The sequence below is a fragment of the Phacochoerus africanus genome, chromosome 6, assembly GCF_016906955.1.
Source record: "Phacochoerus africanus isolate WHEZ1 chromosome 6, ROS_Pafr_v1, whole genome shotgun sequence".
NCBI classification, from domain to species: domain Eukaryota; kingdom Metazoa; phylum Chordata; class Mammalia; order Artiodactyla; family Suidae; genus Phacochoerus; species Phacochoerus africanus.
In genome coordinates, this window is record NC_062549.1 from 79,518,818 (window position 1) to 79,544,382 (window position 25,565).

Here is a 25,565-nt window from a genome sequence, read left to right on the forward strand (position 1 = left end):
GAGAGTGGGAATAACACACACACATAACTGTATAAAATAGATGATTAATGAGAACCTACTGTAGAGCACAGGGAAATCTACTCAATCATTTGTAATAAACTTTATGGGAAAAAAGTATGGATATATTTATCTGTATGACTGATGCACTTTGCTGTACACCTGAAACTAATACAACGTTGCAAGTCAACTATACTTCAACAAAATTGTTTTTCAAAAACCCTGGGAGATCAGAGGGAAGATATGCACGCCCTATGGGCCCCCACAAAGGGGAAAGGTGTTTTCAAAACGGTGAAATAATTATCAAGAGGAGAACTTGGTATCATGGATGAGATACCATGGATGCTGTGTCTCCTGACCGATGCCTCGGCAGTGTCCGTAAGGAAACGCCCATCTGAGTCAGCAGAGAAGGCAGGCTGAGCCTTACACGGAGCGCACCAATACCCAGAGGCCGCCCGCCCTCTGAACTCTCGGGCGTTGGAGAGTAATGACCGATGTTGGCACCAATAAACCTCCCGAAGTGGACACAGTATCTCAGGGAACTAGGACCAGGTGTGGGCGCAGCTTCCAAAACCGAGTTAAAGTTGAGAGAGGGAAGATGGGCCAGGAGGCAGGGAAGCAGCAAATTTAGACAGAAAAAACCACAGGTGCGGTTATGGACACGTGCAGAATGACTGGCATCAGATGGGGCGCCATCTACACAAGCCTAAGAAAGCATCATCCTGGCTGCAGAGAACTTGACCTCAGAGGAGAAAAGGGCCTTTGGTCTCGGGCCTTCCCTGGGCAAGAAGGGACCCCGGAGAGCTGCTCGGTCCCTAGGAGGAAATAGGCCACGTGTCCATCTCAGATGTCACTGGGCGGGTGACAGGAAAGGGAAACTGTCCCTGAGGGGGCCAGGACATGGAGACCCAGGCACTGTGGGGACAGGGAATGCCCCCTCCCGGCATTTGGATTGCTGACCCGTGGTCTCTAAAACCAACCCTGGAAACCAAACCATCCCCCCAGATTGTGACCCCCACCCAGCCTGCCCGCCCTGTCCTCCCGAGCCCTGCCTTTTGGAGAACGTCAAAATTGCTCCCCAAGTCCATGAGAACCCGCTGCCCCCCGGCCCACCCCCAGCTTCCTTAAACCACAACCGCCAAGCCGAAGACACTGAAGCATCTCCTGTTTTCACTGTAGAACTTCTCCAGACCCCTGCCTGCCACTCAGGATCCACCAGGTGGAAGGGACAGTCACTGACACCTGAGCAACAAGAGCCCGGTGTGTTCTCATCCAGGTGAGCTCCGCTGATGCCACCACCATCATGGAAAATACCTGGACAAATAGCAAGAAGAATGTCATAAAGCTACATTAGTTTTCAGGGTCAAACGAATAAGAGAAACCAAAATAAAACACGTACCATGCTCACAGGTTGGAAATCTCAATATAGTCAAGGGGTCGGTTTTCCCCAAGTTAATTTATTGGTTAACGTCATTCCCTTTAAAATCCCAGCCGTGTTTTGGATGGACACAAAAGTTTTTCCTAAATTGATATGGAAAGACCCTCCAACAGCTCAAACAGTCTTGAAGGACGTGCAAGTGGGTTCTGACTGCTCTTGCATCTTTCACTACAACTGCAGACGTCAAGATGTGTGTCGGTTTCTCGTGTAACCAAAAGAGCCAAAAGAATTAAGAATTTAAAATCCAACATCAAAAATTAGTGGAGGAAGGAGGCAGGAGAGTGACCTGCCCTCCCCACCCCAGTGCCCCGTGGTTGGAGGCCTCGCCCACTGCTCCTGAGGACGAATCCAGGAGTGTTTCCGACCTTGTGGAGAGACGGTTCCAGCAACACAGAGAAGCGGTGAATGTGGATGCTTCCAAAGACGAGGACGGGGAGGCGTCCGGAGGATGGGCTCCCTTTGACTTTAATCCCCGAGACTGCTTGGAAGGTGAAAGCATAAAGGCATGTGCTATTTTAATGAAAAGTCAACATACCGATTTACACACAAAATTCCCTCCAACATCTTGCGTTTACCTTCAAGCACAGACCATCCCATTGAGGGCAGTGGCCCTGACTCAGCCTCTCCTCCTCAGCATCATTTGCAGCTCTTGGCTCTGTCCCTTCCCCCCAGCACAGGGCCCCCCTGGCTTCCAGATGCTCCACCCACCTATCACCCTGCTGCCTAGAACATGCCCCCACCCCGCCACCCCACCACTTACCTGGTGTTGGCTCAGTTCAAATATCTCCCCATCACAGAAGCATCCTGGCTCCTGAGTTCCTGTTAGAGACCCTCCATCCATTCCAACTGCCCTCAGCCAGAGCTCAAGTTTGAGGAGCAAGGAATACCATTCCCCCCTCTAAACCATAAGCCCCATGAGAGCCGGGCTCTGTCTGTTCTATGTGCTGTTTCCGGGCTCCTAGTACCAGGTGTGTGTTGGACATTTAATCAATAATTGTTGAATAAGTAACGCCCTATATAGTAGTCAAGTTTTCTAAAGTCCCATATACCTCCTGGTGTAAAAGGTACAAATTCCAGGGTATCATCCTTGAAGGTAAGGGTGATGGGGAAATTAAATCTGTCCCCCACCTCACCCTATTTATCCCAGTCATTTTCTCTTCAATATGTTTTAAACCATCATGGTGTAATCGGTCTATTCCAGCAATGCATTCAAAGCTGTAACACCTCATCTTGTATAACTCCAGTCTCAAGAACTAGACTAATACTTATATCATAGACTGACCATCTTATTTGAGACTTTGGCAGGTGTCCCTGTTATGTTTGGAAGACTTAGCTTGACCAGCAATACATCCAAGTCTATGGATGAGTCATGTCGTAACAAGGACCTACTGTACTGTTGCCTTTTGGCTGGGAAGTGACAGCGGTCTCCAGAGCTTACGTTGGCTCAGAGCCACTGCCCTCTTGTGCAGTAATAAAAACACCAACCTGAGAACTTCAGCAGAAAGACTGGAGGCAGGACCTTTTTTAGAAAAAGCCCGAGCCTTGCTTCTACCCCAACCTGTGCTCAGAGGCTTCCCCACAAAACAAGAGGTAAACTAGGGTCACTCTCGAGTCATGGCACCAAGTGTCAACAATCGCATTTCTAAGACAAAACTGCTGTGGCTGGATTTTTTTCATGGCCAGCACTGTTCCTTTTAAAAATGCCTTCATAGCAGAAAGTGATGTCACGGGCGGGTGTTGTGCAACCTCTAACAATAACAGCTACTCTTAGTGCCCTCCTCTGCAGGCAGGTCCAGAACACAGCACCCCTGCTCAGACTGACTGGATTCGAGTCTGTCTACAGGACCTATGGGCTCTTAATTCAGGCAACCCATGTGCAAAATGGCAACTTTATCAGGACTGAGCTAAAGGGATTAGGAGAGGATTCAACAGAATAAAATCCAAGAAATCGCTTTGCTCCGTACTGATCGCACAGCACGCGCTGAATAGAGGAGAGTGCTGTTCATTGCTGCTGTATGTGCTGGGTTTACGTGCTTCAGCTCAAGTCCTTCCAGCTCTGCCAGTTAATCATCAATACTCCCACTTTACGAAAAAGTAAATGAGAATTAAATAATTAGCCTGAGGTCACCCAGTTAGTAAGTCACACCAGTTATTATTCAAATCCAGACCGATTGCACTTCAAAGTCTGCAGTCATTATTGAACTCTAAAACTGCATAATTTAATGGGCACTCAGGCTAGGTCATGTTATTCTTTATTATACCCTTAACCAAACACAATTACCCCAGTCTGCATAAGGGCTGTTATTGTCTGATTTCCAAATACCTGGAGGTCAATAAAGGGTTGTTCTGCTAATAGCCAGTTTAAAAATTGGTAGACTTAGAACAAGTGTAGTGTGTATGAAGTGTGGGTCTCAAGGTCATCAGCTGTGAAATAATAAATGAGACCTGTCCTAGACAGTGGTGACGAAGCTAAATAAGATTCATAAATACAGCTGGTGTGAGTCTTGCCTAAAGGTAGGCACTCAATAAGTGTTTCTTGAAAAAAAGAATATATGTGTATGTATATATACATGAATATACTTATATAATCCATACAAAGAAAGAAGGAAGGAAAGGAATGGAAGGAGAGAGGGAAGGAAGGAGGGGAGGGAGGGAGGGAGGGAAGGAGGGAAGGGAGGGAGGGAGGAAGGGAGGGGGGAAAATGAGGAGGGAAGGAGTGAGTGCTATATATGATTTCAGGTGAATAATTTAGTGTCAATTGGTTTTCCTTTAATGATTCGTTTCTTCATTTCCTTACTTGAATGCATACATGGGGGACTCAGGATCCTGGGCTCTGCTCCTCCTGGCAGTCAGCCATGGGGAGGTGCCTGCTCGGGGGAGAGCTGGCCTTAGGTGTGCGTTTGCATAAAAGACCAGAAGCCTCCAGGGAAGCAAAGGTGTGAATCCAAAGGCAGGGGTTCAGAGCGTGGAGGAAAGGACTTGCAGAGGAAAGGCCTTGAGTGCTGAGCAGGGCATCTGTCAGGTGCTTGTCCCCCACGACCTCATGGCTCAACCCTGGGTCTATCCCCAGTCCTGAGCGCAGAGACGAGCTCAGAACCAGGTGACGGTCCCAGCCATAGGGGCCAAAGCCAGTAGAGGTGACAGTCTAATAAGACACGCCTGATTTGGACAGGAGGGGAGCCAAGGGTTGGAGGAGTTTTACAATGGCTTCCACCACCTGCATGGGAACAGCCTCAATGGCTGCAGGGGGCATGAACCACCACCAAGACAGAGAAGTCACGGGGCACCTGGAGGACTCCAGACAGGAGTCGGGGTCCCCGAGGGAAGCCCATCTACACTGTGGGTGGGACGAAGCAGGAGAACCACTGTGCAAGGGCTTCTAGTCAAGCCCCTTCTCATTCCCAGGCTGACACAGCTAGGAAAATGTAAGCCCGTGCAAACCAAAGGAGTTATAATGACTCAAATCTAATTGTCCTTCCCTGGTCGCAAAGTAGGGCTTTCCTCACCAAAATGCACCAACAATCCTGCTGATGCTCCACCTGGGTGGCTCCTCCACCTGAGCTGCTTATAGTTGTGTCTGGTGAAATATCTTGAAAATGTACAATTTAAGTGTCCTTAGAGGAAAATGATAAAGATGCTGATGAGCATAACGTTTCCTGCCATTTCCAGATGACTATTTTCAGTTTACTTCGCAATCCATTGATTTGTTCCTTATGGAAATAGCCAACATTTCTATTCCAAGTATTAAAAAAAAAAAAAAAAAAAAAGACAGCAAAATCCTCAAAGGAAAATACACAGCATACAGGACCAGCTTCCAGACTGATTCTGTGGTCACCTGGGCAGTATCTCTATGGTACCTGCGACATCCCACGGCTGTGAGAGGCGCTCCTGCCTGGCCACCTGGTCGGCGGGCTCCTCCAAGGAAGGGTTCCGTGCCCTGTATCCCCACAGCCTCCTCGCGGGGCCCCCCACCCTCTAAGCACTGATGCTTAAACCTGGGGCTTCGCCATGTTGATTTTTCACACCACAGGGTCACGTATGGCCTCCCCTGGGGTTCATGGGGGTTCATCCTCCACCACAGAACTTCTTCGATGGCACAAGTGTCCTTTGATTTATGTCTCGGGAACAATGTGGGGGAGTAGCCCTGCAAACACCCCCACACAAACACCAGGCAGAGGTGCCTGGCCTTCTCCTGCGTGTAGACTGATAAGTAACCTGATAAGCCCTCAATATCATCCTTAGAACGAACGAGGGACGTCTGTTGAATAGGAGCCTCAGCAGGCCCGTCGGTACTGGAGGGTCCCCATAGGAGGGGCTCCCGTGCACAGGAGGACAAGCTGGGCTCACGTGGCTGATGGCTGTTTCCATGAAGGCACAGGCTCCAGTTGGTGCTTCACAGCAGGGACTAGAGAAGAAGGAACATGCCACCATCTCTGGGGACACCCTCATCCTCGTGTTTGGTGGCACCAGGAGTGTCTTCTACCCCTGAGACCACCCAAGCTATTTCCAAAGCTCACCCAACAGAGGCTTAGCACCAAGGGGAGTCGCCTTCCAACCATACAGAGAAAACTGGGTGGACCTGCTGTCCTTCTCATGGGAGTTCTCCCTCCTGGGGGGAACAGCCAGGGTGTAGGCCTCTGTCATCTTTGGGCACATTGCTTCTGTACTGATGGGTTTATTTCCCCAGCATAATCCCATTGAAGAATGAAGTCACATCCAGTTTTGAAAACCACATGATGCTCATAGGTTAAGAATTAATGATGGTGACTGTCTTATTTTTGGACAAAGACCAGGGCAGCCTCTGAGCCCAGCACCAAGGGCTCTGGTCCAATGTCCTCCCAGAGGTTACATCCAACACCTGGAGGCACATGGCATCAACTGTGAATCAAGCAACCGCGACCCAGTGTTACTTGGCAAAAGGGACACAGGAGACAGTGGGGACTGCGCAAGCAGGGCCGGCCGCGGGAAGGTGGGAAAGCCCTTTTCGACAGGCCACACAATGGGTTCACAAGCCACTAACTCAGCCCTTAAGGGAAAATTCAGTTACAGAGAGAGGAGGGCTGAGTAGGGTTTGGACTGAAGCAGACTGGGGCCTCGCGCCCCTGTGCCCCTCACTAGCCCTGTGACGGGACCCTGGAGATTCCATTTCCTCACCTGCCCCTGCAGGGGGGGGCTACTGTTGGGGGAGTGAAGTGACTCGTACCCATGGAGCTCCCAGTGACATGGCCAGACCTTATCGAACGAGGCCTGCCTGTCCCCCACCCCTCACCCCGCTGCATGCTCTTGGGATCTAGCTCGGGGCATGGGCGGTGGTAGACGCCCTGTTCCCGCCCTTAAACCTCTGCCTTGTCTTCACAGGGCACAGACGATGAGCACGAGCACCTGATCACGCCTGGCAGCGGACACAGCGTGTTTGCAAATGTCACATGCGTGTCTGCAAACACAGAGAAGTCACGGTGAGTTAAGAACAGATTGAAACGTCAAGATTTAAATAACGCTCGTAGTTTACAGGGTGAAATCAAATCGAGGCCCCAGTTTGCAGACAAAGCGCCCGCCTTCCAGCAGGGGGCGGCCTAGTCCGGAAAAGGGACTGAGGAAGGTCGGGGCACCTCCCCACCGCCACCGCTAGGCGTCCCCCCGCACCTGCTGTACCGCCGCTCCGCCCTCTGCGGGGCCTGCTCAGCCAGTGGCCAACCCCTGACAGAGGAACACACCAGGACCAGGCGTCTCTTACTTTGGGTGACACAGCAGTAACCGGACAGCCCCAGAAGGGAAGGGGATTCAAAACCGAAACCAGCCCCAAGTGCAAGTGGCTCACATGCAATACACCTCAGTAAAACTGCTCCCACCTTAGCAAGGTTCTGTGCCAAGTGGTGTTACCTGTGCCCAGGTATGGTGCTTACGGACCCAACAGCGCTGGAGCTGGACCCACACGCAGAACCCGCGGCCTGAGCCTGGCCAGAGCAGCCCCGTGAGCCCCAGGAAGCAAGAGCACCAGCACACAGCCCAGGACATCCTGACCGCCTTCCTCTGGCAGTTCCTCCACCAAGTCCCTCTCACTCACGGGCACACAAGCATGGGCACACAAGCACATATGCAGCTATGCGTACACACAGGCACACAAGCACACATGCAGTGATGTACACACATAGGCACACAGGATTGCACATGCTCCAGCTGAACTCGCTGGACAGACACATTGCCGTGTGTTGTCACGTCCATGAGTTTCATCCACATCCATTCAGGAAAGGGACCCCTTCTGTGGTGAAGCGGAGTCTGTGTCAGCAGAAGGCTACACTGACTCTGATTACTTCCCCACTTTTACCGACTTGTCCCAAAGACCCTCTAAGGAAAGCAGGGAAGAGTACGGAACCTAATTCTGGTACTCAAGGGAAACAGTTATTTCTCTTCCAGAGGTTAAATGACTTTATCTGAAGCTGAGTTCAATTAGGAATTAGGAATGAAAATGCAACCACAAGGGACCTCACACCTCTCATTCAGACTCAAAGTTACATATAACAGCCGCTGTGTTACGCACTATATGTTACACAGTATAACACGCTGCGGATACCCCGGTCAAACCAGCGACATTCCAGTCAAACCAGGGACATTCCAAGACTGCATCTTGGGGGGTGGGTGGTGACCCTCCCCAGGCCGAGGTTGCCTGGTCTACTCACTCCTCTAGTGGGGATGGCACTGCCTTCACAGACCATGGCTCCACGTGGACGCAGCTCTCCCTGCAAAGCAAATAAGCCTGGGGTGCATTTCCAACCTCATGAATCTAGTTTACCCCCCCATTTGGCAACGCAAGAATATGTCTTTCATGGAAAAGCCTGGGTCCCTGAGAAACCCCACCAGCACCGGGAGCCTGTGGGGAGGGGCTGGCCCGCCCACGAGGTCACAGCCCTTTCATTTACAAGGATTTCTACAAATCGTCTTTGTCAGCTTCCTCAGAAAACAGGAAAGGAGAGACTGTGGGGTAAGTCACATCAGGTCCCCTCCTAGTAAAGTTCAGGACAATTAGAGAATTAGGTCATGTGGGCTTCTAACATGTCAGACCCCTCAGACCCCAGATGGGGTGAGGGACCCCTGGGGGCGGAACCATGGGGAGGCATCCTTTGAAGGCCCCGCTTCCTCCCAGGACCAAGGCCCTGGGGGAGTCAGGGTGGGAGCCTGGATTTTCTTCCCCTCACTGCTGGACCCCCCACTTCTGGGCCTCCCTTGGGGGGGCTTTCTCTGCACCCCAGCACCCCGGTTCCCTCTCAGGACAAGCACCTGCCATCTCCTCACTATTCTGGGCGGCCCGAGATGTCCACCCAAGACTGGTTTCTCACAGAAAACATTTCATCTAGGGCTATGCCCACACATGGCCCCTCTGGCTCGGGGGCGGGGGGTGGGGACGGCGCAGCACCTTCACCCCCCACTGGGCCTCTGTAGGCCCTGGGGTGTGGACCTGAGGGCCTTCTCCATCCTCACGCTCCACAGCTCCCAGCTGAGCACCTGGGCCCTGACTCCCCCTCCCCCTCCCACCCCCACCCCCCTTGCAGCCCTCCTGGGCTCCGGGTGCAGGCAGACCTATGTGAAGACATGCCCCAGATAGCCTCCGACACCCTGCACCCGCCTGGTAGGCGGGGAACATGTCCCAACTCTGACTGGAGTCTGTGTGCTGACCCCCCTGACAGGCTCTGTCATCTGCGTTCAAGGGTTTCCTAGAGCATTTCTGTTCAGCTTTTAAGTGGGCTGTTGGAATACACACTTGGTAGGTTAGTGGCCAAGGAACAAGTATCAGATGCTCTCTGGCCTCCCTGCTGTGAGCTGACTCTGCGCGGAGCTGAGCGGGGAGGGAAAAGCAGGAGCTCTGGGCAAGATGCAAACTCTTTTTCAGGAAGCCGAGTGGGGGGAGAAGAGCTCCTGCCCCCCAAACCAGGGCCGATCTGATCTGATCGGAGGGAGCTTGCTCTGAGCCAGCCTCCGGTGTGTGGGGGATCTGATGCATATTCATATTTTCCTTTTAACATGAAGATTCCTCTAAATTCCTTTCCCTGGTGTTTGAACTAGTAAGGGGATCTCTGATATTAGCTCAGGCAGCCTGAGCCCCGCCCTCCCCTGCACACTCCGGCCTCCCCCCAAGATTAAGAAGTTATGCAGCCTGACATGCACCTTCCTCTTACAAGTCTTGACTTCACACTGTTATTTTTCACCTTTTTCCTCCCAGCACCTGTTCCAATCAAGGGTAGCGTGGTCTGATTGCAAATGTGTTCTTTCCTTAGTCTTTAAGCCAAAGGTAGGGAGAATAATCTAGAAGGGACGGAGGTGCTTGTAAATATGGATATAATTTCACTTTTCAAATGAGCCACATTAGGGTATTTTTAGATTAAATACCATACACACAACCAAAGTATTTTTGCTGATTGCTAGACTAGCTTAAAAGTTTAACCAAGCAGTGCTCAGGATGGCACCCTTTCTTTAAAAACACAATGCAGGGGAGGGGCAGAAACACATGAATTTTGACGACGTTATGCCCAAGAAAACAGCACGGTCTAAAAGCATATACATTTTTGAAATAATTGTCTCTCAAGCCCCTTTCACACTTTTTTTCCATAAAATTACATGGCGATGCCTGAAAAGATACAAATGCCTTTGTGGGGAACCCTTCCCGTTCCAAAGGACATTAACCCGTCCTTCGCTTTCATCCGTACGGTGCCCGGTCTCACAGGCAGCCGGTCTTTCGGGGGCTACAAAGCGCTTCTTTCAAGCCTCACGGCTAATGTGGTGACACGCCTGCTTCATTTCCCCAGGCGCCGCCTCTGGCTCTGCCCCGGGCCTCCTGGACTCGAAGCGCGTCCCCAGCGAAAGGCGGGTGGTTCGCTAGCCGCGGGGAGTCCCCTGCGGGCCCGCCCCTCACTCACTGGGGCTTTGTCTTTGCCGCTACCTTTCTTGTCAAAAGCCGGGAGTGAACTGTTCCGTCCCTGAGCGAGCAGAACCTCTCCAAAGCCCAGAGGCTGGCCTGAGACCCGCGGGCCCCCTGCCTTTCCCAGCAAGCGCCAGAGCCCACAGCTGGAAGCCAGGCCAGGTTCAGCCGGATCCAGCTCGCCGAGAGCGCGAAGGGCCGACGAGCTGAAGAAGGAAAATTACCTCTTCTTGAAAATACTTAAGCACTTTTTTCCTCTCCACTGAAAGCCGGAGAACAGCCCATTTTGAACCAAAATAATTTAGTCTGACAACAGATTCTTCCTCTGTTCACAGCTGTCCCAGAGGGAGGAGCTGAAATCCGAACCTCTCGGCTGTGATTGGACCCTTCTTGCAAAAGGCAGGAAAAAAAGGCCTCCCCGCCACCGCGGGCTCAGTCCGCGAAGAGCCTGCGACCTGGCGGCGCCGCGCGCGCACCTGCCGGGGCCGCGATGCTGTAGGACTGCGCGCCCCGCGCCCCGCGCCCGGCGCCCCGCGCAGCCGGCAGGATGCCGCGCTCCTTCCTGGTCAAGAAGCATTTCAACGCCTCCAAGAAGCCCAACTACAGCGAGCTGGACACACACACAGGTAAAAGGGGGGCTCTATATTGCAACTCAGTCTGTCTATCAAGAGGTAAATAGCAGTGTGAGCTGCAGCTCAATTTCTGCTACAAAAGTTAGAGGCGGAGCTGTTTTCCTCTAAACAGCGTCCCTCCTGAAAGAGCGGCCGTTCCTTTGATCATCTGGGCTAAGTTTTAATTCAAACTTTTCACTGGCCAGGAAAACTCCATTCGGCTCTTGCAACGTCACTTTCTGAAGCGTGTGCATACTTGCATAATGAGTACGCGGAGGATGAGTAAGGCCACGCGTAAATGTTGAATTACTGCTTTTTTTTTTTTTTTCATGTCATAAGGCTCCTTTCCTTTAGAAAGCAGCTGGATTTACGCCTGTCTTTGTACTCACAGTCATAAACCCTGCAAATAGCCCACGCGTAAAATGGAAGGGAACTTCTCTGCAGCTTTCGAGGTAGTGGATAGGCTTTCCCCTCGCTGGGGACCGCGGAGGCCCTGGCTGGGCGGGGCTGGGCTGCGCTCGCTGACCGCCGAGCCGCTGCAGCCCCGCGACGCTCCGTGTGCGCCCTAAGTACAGTGACCGCGCGAGCAGCAAGGGTGGGAAGAAATGTCCTACCAACGCCTGCGAGTTCCTCCTGCGCGCGTCCTCTCGTCCGTTTGCGTTGCCAAGCAGCTTCGTGGTGGGTTTTCACAGGTTTCTCTCCGCCTCACTCTTCCTTCCCTCCTGTCTTCCCCAGTGATCGTTTCCCCGTACCTCTATGAGAGTTACCCCATGCCTGTCATTCCACAACCGGAGATCCTCAGCTCTCGAGCCTACAGCCCCATTGCGGTGTGGACCAGCGCGGCTCCGTTCCACGCCCCGCTGCCCAACGGCCTCTCCCCCCTGTCCGGATACCCCCCACCCTTGGGGCGTGTGAGCCCCCCTCCTCCATCCGACACCTCATCCAAGGACCACAGCGGCTCCGAAAGTCCCGTTAGCGACGAAGAGGAAAGACTCCAGTCCAAGCTTTCCGACCCCCACGCCATCGAAGCCGAGAAGTTTCAGTGCAATTTATGCAGTAAAACCTATTCGACCTTCTCAGGGCTGGGCAAGCACAAGCAGCTGCACTGTGACGCCCAGTCTAGGAAGTCCTTCAGCTGTAAGTACTGCGACAAGGAGTACGTGAGCCTGGGCGCCCTGAAGATGCACATTCGGACCCACACCCTACCTTGTGTTTGCAAGATCTGCGGCAAGGCCTTCTCCAGACCCTGGCTGCTTCAAGGACACATCAGAACGCACACTGGTAAGAGGGAAGGCAGGCAGGCCGTCACCAGCCGACAGGAGGAAGCCCTGGGCTGACTGTCGGATTTGCCTTAAGTGGTGACACAGTGCTTTTAATGATGGATGGTCATTTATAGCCACTTCCTGACGACTCAAAAGTCGACAGAGCACAAAGGGCTCCTTTGCTGGCTAACGGCCTCAGCTCTGGCTCCAGAGACCACAAACAGCAGGTAGACTTTGGAAAGCAGATTCAGAAGGTTTGGTCTCAAAGATCAGTAGAAAACCAGGAAGGATGTACTTGAATGTGTGTTCTGTGAAATGGCTAATACCACTAGACAGCAAATAACTACATTGCTCTCTCAGTCAGTCAAGCCGAGAGACAAATCAATGAAGCGATTTGCTGTTGTTTTTTTGTTCGTTTCATTCTTGCTGGCATGTCTGCCACCCTCAGCAAGGTGGGTTGTTAGGGCCGAATCTGCTTTCCGTTATTTGCTTGTGTTTTGTTTTTGCTGCTGAATTTTCTATCCCTAGCACAACATCACCCAGCCAGGATCGAGGCATTTATCCAGCCTTAGTCATGATACACTGAAGGAGGGAAAAGGGGAAATGTTGGGAAATGTGGGGAGGAGTTCTCTGTCAGCTGCACCTGCTAGAGCAGAAAGCTTTAGCAAGTGAAGTCCTAGAGCCTCAGGAATCATTTCTGCATGGCTGGCAGCAGGAATAATACTTGTATTTTTAATTTGATTTTATAATGCACCATTCAAGTTTATCTTAAAAGGCCGGACATTCAACTAAGTATCAATCAAGGGGGATTTCAGTCAAGTTCTGCTGTTTCTCATTCTTGAGGCAGAAGGTGGTTGTTGCTCATAAATGTTATCTGGCTTTTTGTTTCCTCTGAAAACACTGACTGTCTTTCTCTCCCGCCCCCCTCGCCCCCCAGGGGAGAAGCCCTTCTCTTGCCCTCACTGCAGCAGGGCCTTTGCAGACAGGTCAAATCTGAGAGCTCATCTGCAGACACACTCGGATGTCAAGAAGTACCAGTGCAAAAACTGCTCCAAAACCTTCTCCAGAATGTCTCTTCTGCACAAACACGAGGAATCTGGCTGCTGTGTGGCACACTGAGTGACACCACCAATGTTTACTCGAGCAGAAGGCATTTCTTCACTCCGCTGCCGCCGCCAAATGACAAGTAAAAGTCCAAAGGCATTTTCTCTTGCGCTTACCGACCAAATAATATGTATAGACACACACACACACACACACAGCTCAAGAGTACGGAATCAATGTATTTAAAGTTAATCCTTTCCATGTGAAGTTTAAAATTACTACATATTTACTGACAGCTAGATTGAGAGGATAAAAGATAATCTTTCTCCTCAAAGATGAAACAAAAAGCACACTGCGTCTTTTCTTACTAAGGAAGAATGCAAAGATTTACATTGCTGCCAAATCATTTCACCTGAAAAGAACAGTATTGCCTTAAAACAGATTTGTAATAGAATTTCCTCCAGGAGGGGGACCCGCCAGACTCTATCTCAGGTGCCTTATAAAGTAACCATGTTCACTTTATTCCTTGTCTGAGGTCTACTCACCATCATTGAGCTAAAGCCAATTTTGATGACCTATAATACTTTAAACTGTATTTTTAAGAGCGAGACGGGGGTGGGGGGAGAGAACAAGAAGGAAAAACACAGGAGAATGTATTAAAAGTGTTTTCTTCTTCTTCTTCTTCTTCTTTTTTTTTTTTTTTTTTTTTTTGCCGATAAGCAATATGTGCCTTGAGGGAGAGGAGAATGACTAGCTTTGAACATTCCCGGTGCATGCTCCATGGCTTACTTTTTAAAAGAATTTCTAATGATTTTCTAAAATCACCTAAAGATGGGAATAAGTGCAACAAAGGATTTTTAGAAACTCTACAATGTAAACTATTTTAAATCCATACAGCAGATGCAATCCTTCTAGCACCCTTTTTAATTAATTGTATAGTTGATGGGTCAATGTAAATTTGTGTTTATTTTTATATGATTGAATGAGTTTTGTATGAAAGTGAGATGTTGTCTATAGCAAATGCTATAAACAACCTGAAGATTTGTGACATTAATGTTTCTTTTTTAAAAAAACAATTTTCAAGGTTCTTTTTTACAATAAACATTTTTGATTTAAAATCTATTGTTTGTATACTATTTTCAGAGACCTTACTTACTTCGTGATTAGTGCTAAACTACTGTCTAAAGGCTTGTTTCTTTTGTTAATAGGAGAGAAAGTGAATAGTGTTTATAATGGCTCTCAAGTGTCATTCTTTAAGTGTTAGATTATAATAGACATTGAGTATTGTTCTTTACTCTTAAGATAATACTGTTACAGTCAGAAAGACATCATAGTGATTATTTGTTTGCATATCTGTTTCACAAAAATCATACTTTCTGAGTGCCAAAAATACTCATGTTATTAACAGTCAAGAATACTTTTCAAAACTTTTTCTTTATGATGATTTGATTATGTTGGCTTTATGAAAGCAAATTACAGTCACCTGTCATGAGTGCTTTTCACATAAGCCACTGGAACAGCTTAAGGTTTTTATAGAAAATATCATTGAATGGCCTATTAGAGGGAAAGTAGAAAATCTGCAGGAAAAGATCCGGAAAAATGGATTGTTTATAAATCACGCAAGTTGGAAAATTCACCCAGGCCAAGAAAATCCCACAGTCTAGTGGGATGAGAGAATCGGCAGTCTGGTGGGTGCAGAGCCAAGGTTAGGGTTCACCTCTGGTATTTTAAAGAGGCCCCGACCCAAACTCAATGTATAACAGGGCAGGACCAGCCAGCCCACATACAAGCACACGCTTACCAACTTCGGTGTAGACCTCACACGTAAAGACACCAGCCAACCGTCATAGCAGCCATGACAATTACCAAGCTGTGTATTTAGTCCAGACCCCAAACCCATTAGGAGCAGGGTTCCCACTACCATTAACCACATGTCTCTGGTTTGCTCACAATTTCCAGAATTATTTTTCTTTCTAATGACCTCATGATACAAATAAAAGCCAGAACTAGCATCTCCAAGATATTATTAGTGACAGGCTCTGAGCAAAACCAATACAATTTCCTTAGTGTTCACACACATTCCACTGCGTGTGACAGTGAAATTCTAGCCAGCATATAAAAGGGCTGTGCGTGCGACTAAAAACAAACCCTTCAACTGACTGTTCGACATTTAATTTTTCACATCTCAGGACGTATATCTCAAAGGCAACATAATCTGGAGAGCAATTTATGAATGAAAAAGAAATGGCCAGTGGCTGGTTTGGGGCATTCTGAAGTTATGAAAAGACACTGCTCTAGTTAGCGTATGTGGTGCATAGACAATGCCTGGAAGTTGGCGGTCCAGGTAAGGTGCAGAAATGATCCAAGGGGTGCAGGTGAGTGGGTCTGCTTGGCCCTCCCGGGAACCACTTCTACCCTTTCCTCACCTATACATCAGCAGGCCCTTGGTGTCCATGTCCAAAACACAAGCAGATAATTTCCTAAAAGGAGAAGCTTCTTCATTTGTTTCTTAGTGAAGAATGGGTGGTAATATTGTTGCAAACTATTTCTGCTTGGTCCTCACCCTGCTCACTTTATTCATGATTTAAATATTTTACTTTCATTAAGGTCCCATGAGCTTGACTTGGGTACATCAGATACCAAGATTGACTATAAACACAGGGGAGTCATTTTTTAGAATTTTTAGTATCGTTATAAGGTCTTTCACTGTGTGTCCTATGCTACCTAAGCCCTGGCTCAGATGTCACGAAGTTTGAATACTTTTCCAAATTTGCTCTTTCTGAGGGTTTTACATCATGTACAACATGGCACTTATCTCACCACGTGGCAGTTTTTTGGGATACCTCTTTTTTCACTAGAAGAGCATTTTAAAGCGTAAATTCCCAGCAGCCAGCACATCGTCTGGAACACAGACAGCAGCACACGGTTTGTTAAATGAAAAAAAAAAAAAAAAAAAGATGAGCGAATAGAAATTGGTGAAAAATAGCTTGCAGATCTGAAACAAATTCAACATAGTCCCTTCATTGCACAGGGGCCTCATAAGTTTTGAGAGATGACCCAAACCAGTTGACTAGAGTGTCTCCTAATTCAGGGACGAGAGCCTCTCCCAACAGGTGGGAGGCTCAAAACAGTGAATAAAGGGCAGATAGAGTGCATGTGGACCAGCTCTGGTAGACATTCTGAGACCCTGTGCTTTGGAAACTATGGTTTTAATGATAGGTACATGCTCTAATAAGCATTCTCAGCATCCTTGTTTACTGTACTATGAACAGGGTGATACAGTAGGAGGGGCACCAGCTTTGAATTCCATATATATGTTCATACTGTGGGCTTTACATCTGTGTGCGACTTAACCCCTCGGGGCAGTGCCTCAGTTTCTGAAGGTGTGAACAAGGACTAGCCCCTCAAGTTACAATAAGGACGGACCAGTTCCCTGCACTGACAGGACTTGCACGTCATAATGTCCTCAGAGCTGAGCTCCACCTGCTCCTGTGCTGGATGTTCCTCACCCGGCTCCCCTCCAATGGCCATGATTTCTCTGTGCAGCTGGTCTTCTATGGTTAAAGACTCCGAACTCCAGAGTTTGGAAAACAGAGCCCTGTTTGCAAAGGCTATGTACTGCAAAACTGAAATCCAAACCCAGATTCTTCCGGCTCCCCAGGCCCTGCTTCTTCCGCTGCTCGTGGGAAGGAAGGGCCGCAGAGCCAGGCGGGCAGGGTGACTCCCACGTCGCAGGCAGCGGCAGGGACTGCCTGGGAACACAAGGTCACGTGCCCAGGCTGAATCCTCAGGCTGTATTTGGGAACCATCACGGTTCAGGAATTACACAATAACGCATAACGAGCTCCAGAGGCATTTCCCAACTCCCTGTAGAAGCCCTGCTGGCCTCACTTCCTCCAGGGCCGCCCCGGCAGGACCCGCTGTCCCTGAGGCCCCCGCCCTCCTGGGGCCACGAGCTGCTTCCTCTCGCTGGAGCCGGGAAGCAGCTGGTTTCCATCCTCCTCCATTAACACTTCATCTTCTGAAGCCGCTGCTGCTCTGGCACATCCACGCTGCTCACCCGCTTTTATCTTCCCAGACGAAAACGTCTTCCAAGCCAAACAGTCATTTCTTTCAGCACTAGGAGGTGGATGCTCTGGTGTCACGAAGCAATTCTTTGAACCGCCTAAGGGTTTCTCTGGTGAAGACCTGCATCCAAGGAGTTGCCCCAGTTCGGATGAGGGAGACATTCTGAGCAAAATTAACTTAAGGATGAGTGTTCTGTCATCATGGGAAGGATTCCCCATGCCATGGCTTTTCCGTCATTTCTGAACTCTCCCCAGAGGCAGCGGGACAGCAGGAGTATCTCCCTCACCTGGGAAGGACCACGTGGAGGGAAAAGTCCCGTTGGCGTCCAGCGGTGCACGCGTGGGCGCGAGGGGGGCAGGGCTCTGTGGAAAGCGCCCCGCCTCCAGGAAGTAATCATTCCTGGTGGAGGCGAGCATGGCAACCCTTCCTGTACCGGGCGCTGGGCCAGGCAGAGACAATGAGCCATCACCAGCCAGGCTGAGGCAATGAGTGATTAGCAGTGGCACCAGCAGCACAGTCGGCGGCGGCTGGGACGGTGGAGGAGGAGGGTGACCCTCTCCAGGGCGTGTTTTGGACAGGAACCGACCCCATCCTGGAAGGATCTCCCCCACTGCACAGTTAGCAGGTAGCAGCGCTGGGTGTGGGAGTGGGAGGGGAGACGGGGGCACCGGGGGCCGGGGGGGGGGGGGGCAGAAGACATTCTTTTAACAAAGACAGTGAACAACGTCATTCTGTGTCATAGGAGTTCCAGCTTCTGCCTTCAGACACAGACCCAGAACGGGTAGATGCATTGACCGTTGGTGCTCTCCTGCTTTGTGTCCACCTGTGCTTAGACTTGGAAGAAAGGACCGTGGAAGAGGCCACACAGGCCCGCTGAGCTGCAGGCCCCAAGACCCTGGCAAACCTCCCTGCACGCTGGTCTTGCCCACGACTCAGTGTGGGGTCCTGGGCCTGGGAGTCTGTATTTCTAGTGGGTTTCCGGGCAGCCTGTGTGCTTTGGGTCCTTGAACCTCACACAAGGACTCCAGCTGCCCCCAGGCTCAGCTTCCGCCCACCTGCCCCCTGGAGCTGAGAGCAGAGACAGGCTCTTGCATTCCCTTCCAACACCCCAAGCTCCCCCTGCACTGGATCCTCTCTGTCCCCCCTCCACCCCACCTTCCAACCCCCGACTGGGTGCCCCCATGCTGAGCCTCCCTGTCTCCCCACCCACTCGGATCAGCTGTCCTCCCCACCCCTGCCCTCTCCGGTCTGGGTCTGCGCACGTGGCGGGAGCAAGCTGAGGTGTGCGGCTGATGTGCCAATGTCCCCTCCCACTGTGGCTCTGCCTCGCCAGCCTTCACACACCTGTGGGCCCAGTGTCCCTGACACCCACAGGCTGTGCCTTGCTCTCTGCAGAGAAGCTTCTAAAAGTGACTTCACCTCAAAGGGAGAACACCAACCACACTGACCAGGCCGACCTTGACGGTCAGTGCAGAGTGGCTGTCCAGCCTGGCTCCCTGGCCTTCTCTAGAGAGGCTCGGTGGCCACCTGGGGGCAGCTGGCAGGCTTTTCCTGCTTTGTATCTTTTAAAAATATTTGATGTTCTGCCAAGTGGAAATCAGTTGATGTATTTTTTTCTCTAGTTCCCAGGTTACTTTTACTACGTCATTTTAATTTAATTGTATATTACTTATATAAAAATAGGCATTCGTAGGAGAGAATTATTTCCTCTGAATTGATGACAAGTAATTTCTCTTTTAAAGTTTTTCTTTCATAATACAGCCAAAACTTATCTGAAATGTAATAAAAGGATGATAGGTAATTAAATTGAGGATGATTTTACTTCATAAGTGTATCGTTGAACAAGTAATATATAATAATCAGTTGACCCTTAAACAACACAGGTTTGAGCTGCGTGGGTCCATTTGCGGATTTTTTTCAGCAAACTCGTCCTGCAGGACTGCACACCTCAGGGTGGCTGAGTCCATAGATAGGGAGGGCCACCTGCAAAGTCATACCCAGCATTTCAACGGCTGGGTCGGGCACCCCTGCCCACGTTGTTCGAGGGTGAGCTGTAAGTACAGTGAAGGACTCCCTGTTTCTAAAACTAAAACTAAGTACCATTTGGTTAAGAGATTTCACATTATTGATGATGTACTGATCACCTTGTGCTCTTTTACTTGATAGAGTGAACTTATTTTAAAACAATATTTGTCAAAATAAAATAAAATGGAAGGCATTCCCTTTGTGGCCCAGTGGTTAACCAACCTGACTAGTATCCATGAGGATGCGGGTTCGATCCCTGGCCTCGCTCAGTGGGTTAAGGATCCGGCAGTTGCAGGATGTAGGTCACAGATGTGGCTCAGATCTGGCATTGCTGTGGCTGTGGTGTAGGCTGGCAGCTGCAGCTCCCATTTGACCCCTAGCCTGGGAACCTCCATATGCCATGGGTGCGGCCCTAAAAAGCAGAAATAAAATAAGATGGAGCTCACCACATCCTGAGCCTGTAGAGTCTAAGTGAAGGTTTGGATTATAATGGGGCAAACTCAGCAGGAACTACCTAAAGACATAGGTAAGAAACAGTACCAGGTTTGGGGGTGTCACTGTGCATCGGTGGGCCTGGCATCGGTGTCCTTCTCAACGTGGCCCTGGAGCAGGTCCAGTAGGCCCAGGATTGCTTGGGCCCGGTGGCCACGCCCTGCATGGTCCCTGGGGGGTCCACCCCGATGGCAGCATGGGGTGCTGCATACTGATCCCGGGGCCAGGAAGCACTGAGGGCACCTAGGTGACTGCTTGCCCGCAGGACTGCATGTTTCTGCCCTGGTCCTGGTTGTGCTTGTCCCCTGTGTGCTTGGAGGTTTGTGTCTGAGCCCTGGTCATAATCACAAGTTCTTTGTACTGAGTAGAGGCCTGAAACACACCCTCATCCCCCACACACACCCCAGCCCACTGACTCCTGGCCCCCTCCCTCTCTCCTGCAGCTGGGGTGAGGATCACATCTGATCTGCCTCAGCCCAGGGCAGGCTGGAGGCCCTTGCAGCCCCTGCGTGTCCAGAAGACAGATGACAGACATAGAGTGCCAGCCCCTGTCTCTGCCTCAGGGATGACATGGGAGGGGGAGGGAAACTCCAGGGCCGGAGGTGAGGGGGCACAGGCTGCTTCAGCGGCTCTCAGAGGTGAAGGAGCATCAGGGCAGCTGGAGGTTGGCGGGAGCCCGAGTTGCTGGGTCCCAGCCCCAGAGCGAAAAGTGGAAGGTTGGGGGAGGGCCCATAATGCACCTGTCTCCCCAGCTCCAGGTGAGGTGGGGACCAATCGGGGAGGATTGGGGGGCTCCAGGGGCAGGTGGCGGCAGAGGCCCAGCTTCCCCAGTTCATGGCGGCTGAACTGGCAAGGGCAGAACCCTCACTGCACCCGCCATGTGCCCAGCAGTCCCCCCGGGCACTGGGCACTGGGCACTGGGCAAGAAGAAGAATTCCAGAGGCCAAAGGACAAAGCTGGAAAGACAACAGCACACACTTATTTTTGAATGATTCCAAAGCCTTTATAAACTCCTTTCACAAACTAGTTTACAACACAATGGCTTTCAAAGACTTTGAAATTAACTGAAAAGATAGGCTGTCAAATACAGGGGTGTGGGGGGAGGGGTGGGGGGAGAGGCTTCCCTGCTCAGCAAAGGCTGCTTTACACCGTTCAAGAGAAGAAACAACAGCTTCCATGGCTGCACAGATTTCTTCCTAAGATTCAATTGGGCACTTTTTTTTTCTCATACATTAGGATTTTAATTCCCTTTCTCGAGTTTACAAGCAAGGAATGAATGAACTTGTTTGCCGTAACTGGGCTTTTACAGGCAGGATGAACACTGCTCACCACAGAGTTCCCTCTGCGAACCCAGCCAGACAGGCCCCTCTTGGATTCTGTGTTTTAAATCAAAGATGTAAAAGGATCTTTTGTCTTACTGCTTTCCTGAGGCAATAAAAAGGCAATAAAAAAGAATTAGAAGAAAAGATGATTCTAAAACGAAACTTTTAGATTTTTACAATTTAGGAAAATCTTGAGGACTCCAGAACAGAGCTGCTGCCAGGGTGCTGGCTGGACCCGGGCGTCAGAGCCTCTTCAGGGAATGCCAGCTTCGTCCTCTGTTCCTGCCAACATGAAACAGCCCAGGTAATTTTCCAGGGAGGTGTCCTGATCGATTTTAAAGGCAGCCACTCTCTTTTCTCAATTTCAATTTTTTTTAAAAAAAAATATGGAACATATCCCAAATTTGCATGTCATCCTTGTGCAGGGGCCATGCTAATCTCTGGGTTCCAACTTTAGTATAAGTGCTGCCAAAGCGAACACGCAATTTCAAATCTTAAACAAGGAAGGGACTGCGTTTTCATTTCTCCTACAGAAATTGCTGCTGCAACACTAGCATCTGTGATACAATTTTTTAAAGACCTGATGGCTGCAGCTATGTTGCCACCCGGGCCTTCTGGTCCTGTGGTCCCAGCGAGGAGCATGGAGAGGTGGGGGCTCTGTGACTGCTGCCACAGCAGAGGCAGGCAGCCAGCTGAGTTAACCGCCACCCCCCTCCCCCCTGTCCCAACCTCAGGGCCCGTTAGGAGTGCACACCACACTGTGCCTCACACTATGGTTCAGCATGTTTATTTTCTCAAAGCTGAACCTGGTTTTCAATCTATAGACACAGATACTCAGCAGAAAGCCAAAAATGTACTTTTTATCCACGGAAAACCTGTGATCCGTGAACATTGGCGGCATCTCCCCTCCATCAGCCTCTCTCACCTGCTCCTCGTCGCTATTGTTAAATCACCCATGGTGGGTGTGATCAGAGCGCCCCCGTGTTATCTTCCTGGAGGAAAGTCTACGGGAGCAGCCCCCAGCGTCAACGTCTCAACCCAGTCACGCAAGAAGCTGGAAACAGAATGACGTTTCTCAGATTTACAACCACACACATATACAAAAGCTCTTCATCCACTGGGTTTGGCAAGAACTTTGAAAAATTTCACCTTCTGTATGATGTCTTTATGTAATATGCACTCTTATAAACGAGATACCTGACCTCTGGAATCAGGAAAGAAATCAACATTCTGAAAAATCAAAGAAGAGGACATTCTACCTCTTAATCTGTGACCAGGTTTGACTCCAAATGTTGTGTTTTCTTCTGTAGGGTCAATAGCGAAGCTAAAGTGATTTCCAAAACCCAAAGTGATTTTTATTCAATCAGGATTAAAACGATATGCAGGAGACAAGTGTTTTGAAACAGAGTTAAAAAGGAAGATTAGGAGTTCCCGTCGTGGCGCAGTGGTTAATGAATCCGACTAGGAACCATGAGGTTGAGGGTTCGGTCCCTGCCCTTGCTCAGTGGGTTAACAATCCGGCGTTGCCGTGAGCTGTGGTGTAGGTTGCAGACACGGCTCGGATCCTGCGTTGCTGTGGCTCTGGCGTAGGCGGGTGGCTACAGCTCCGATTAGACCCCTAGCCTGGGAACCTCCATATGCCGCGGGAGCGGCCCAAGAAATAGCAAAAAGACAAAAAAAAAAGTTTAAAAAAAAATGTGTTTCTCACTATTTTTTTCATAAATGCAGTCGCCATTGACACCATAAATTCCACCTGACAAACTGGCCAGTGACTGATACACAAAGGCAGTGAGTTACCAGGACTGTTGACCCTTCTGTTGAATGGGAAGCAGGTGTGTGGTTGCCAAGGGCACTGCTGATGATGCCTCAAGGTCAGAAAGTCGTCATGCATGGAGGCACCAGAAAACCAGGCCAGGACCCGGCATGGATGGGCCGGCCCCTTGCTCTCCTGAGCCGCAGAACAGGCACCTGCCGACCTTGCCATTTACCCCGACCTCCACCCAAGCCTACCGCACCCTCCACACAGCAAACCCATGAGGAGTTGGTCATATGCTGCTCCGAGGGGCCCATCTTGGCTTCATCCTGTGGGCTGAACCAGCACATCCGGTGAGGGACCAAAGTGCCCGTCTGTGTGGTTCATAAAAGAATAGAGAACAAGTGTGACTTGTACCCATTCAGTCCCTCTCTTTCCCACAACAAGTTAAAAAGTAAAACTATTCCTGGATTTTAGATTTAAGTCAGCCACTGCTGACCTGATCAGCCAGGAACTCCACCAAACACAGTCGGACGCAGTGCCCAAGTTAACCATGGAGGAGTTAATTCACACGTCGGATGGACAAGCCCCGGAAATGCATCAGAATTCCAGTGCGTGTTCCTACCGCCCCAAAGAGCTTGTCCTGTCTAGCATCACAAGATTACATGTTGTCAGGTGATAAGTGAACTCTCAGAAGATGAAACAGGAGCTGCTGTTTCTGGTGCTCTGTTTAGGCCATTCACCATCAGAAATGACTTTTACTAAACGTGTGTAAGAGATCCCAGGGAACCGACCATCCTATTGCAAAACACCAGGACCAGTCCATCAACCGTACTGAATAATCTGTTTACCAATTCATGTTCCCACACACGCAGGGCAGGTAGAAGACCCTGTAACCAGCATCAGTGACTCTTAGAAAATCTAGAAAATGTCCATTTCAGGGACCACATAGGGACATCAAATAATTCCAACCCAAACCTGGACCTCCCTAACTAGGAATATCTGATGTAGCTGTGGCTTTAGGTTCCATCCTTGATGAATGAAGAAAAATTAATACAAGCAGATGTCTGAACCGATGGGCAAGTGCAAGGGAAACATGAGTTTCCTGGCTAAGCTCTTTTGTCTTTGTGGTGCTTTCACGGAAATAGCCCACCTGCTCCTTCCCCATGTGAGGGAAGAGGCGGCTAGGGACAGAGGCGGCTCGGGACAGAGTTGGGGCCTTTGCTTCTTTTCCTAACAGAGTGAAACGCAATAACTTTCCCGAACGTGTTTTCTGAGCACAGGACACCAAGAACCACTTCTGAACACATTGGGATGTGACTCAAAGCCATCCACTTTTGTTGATTCCTCAATAAATAAATGATTTAACTTGCATTTTTGCATGCTCCAGAAATACCAAACAATTGGTAGTTTCCTAAACACACTGAACTCGTGAGCGTCCTGCACTGCAGCCCCTCCGGCCCTCCACCCGGGGTCCACCCAAGACCTCCTACAGGCCCTTGGGTCTCAGTGTGCCTGCTCCTCCTCTGAGTGTCTTCCTCTGACTCCCCCACCCGCCTGCCGGGTCCTTACCCCCACCACATGTCGCTCACAACCCACATTACGACTGTCTGCCCGCCCCCCCATCTCCGCCCAGGCCTGTGAATTCTTCAGGGGTCACGACCCGATCACATTCTTATCTCCCAGCACCCTGCATGTCCCTAGAGCCTGAGCGATGGGCAGAAAATTGTGCAGAGGGAAGCACTGCTTCGTCCCAAGGCAGACATGATCTGGCGGTTGTGAGAGTAAGTCCGCTTCTCACCACAAGCTCGGAAAGGTATTCTAGAAACATGGAACCTGAAACAGCGCACAGCACAGGTGTCCGCTAAGTTTGCCCATGAGCTGCTTCCCTGGGGAGCAGCCGGGCAGCGGTCCCAGCATCAGGGCAGCTTCCACCACCATCCCCTCCCACCCCCCCCACCCCGCCCAGGAAATTTCATTGCGATTCAACTACAAGCAAGAAGCCAGATGTCCAACCTGGTCAGCCTTCTCTGCATCTCTGTCTCCCGGCTTTCTTGCCAACACGCCGGGGGACCATAGACAGGATTTTCCCAGGGTGCCGTGGGGGCTTCCAGGTTCTCCTGGGCTGCATCGTTGGCTTCTTGTGGTCTTGGAACCCAGCTCTCAGGGTGACTCACCCACCGCTGGAGCTCTGGTTTGTTTAAGACTCTTTCATACCCTTGATGGTTTTCAAAGAAAGCAGCTGCCTAGGGTGTGTGCAGCTATGTCGAGGAGAGAAAACTGTGTTTCCCCTCAGATCGTTTCTATTTGTGCACGGATTTGTCACTATCTCCATTGGGTGTGTGTGTGTGTATGTGTGTTGCAGAAGCACTGTTACTGGGGAGAGCCACTTAGGCTGGCAGCCTGGACGCAACATTCAGTCTTTGAAAATCCCTATTTGGAACATTAGAAACATCTGGAGAAACCACATTTCCATGTTGAAATAAAGATAAGTTGTCATTTCTGCTACTCATTTTGAATTTATCCCACAGTCTGATGAGAGAATTTTGCCCAGAGCAAGCTATAGAGTAACTAAGAAGGAAAAAAAAAATTAAAGAAAAAAGAAAGAAAAAAAAACGGATTCTGTAACCTCTACCAGGCGT

At 50.1% G+C, this 25,565-nt stretch overlaps 1 protein-coding gene and 1 pseudogene across 1 annotated transcript; one reads left to right on the forward strand and one right to left on the reverse strand.

The window, feature by feature from the left end:
* The first annotated feature begins 10,790 nt into the window (after positions 1–10,790).
* SNAI2 (snail family transcriptional repressor 2) lies at positions 10,791–14,385 on the forward strand. Its single transcript, XM_047783942.1, has 3 exons — positions 10,791–10,972; positions 11,693–12,238; positions 13,157–14,385. Exons 1-3 carry the CDS (start codon positions 10,894–10,896, stop codon positions 13,336–13,338), a joined length of 807 nt encoding a protein of 268 aa, XP_047639898.1. The 5' UTR covers positions 10,791–10,893; the 3' UTR covers positions 13,339–14,385.
* Positions 14,386–21,550: 7,165 nt separating this feature from the next.
* LOC125130213 (uncharacterized) lies at positions 21,551–21,651 on the reverse strand (annotated as a pseudogene).
* Between the last annotated feature and the right edge of the window lie 3,914 nt (positions 21,652–25,565).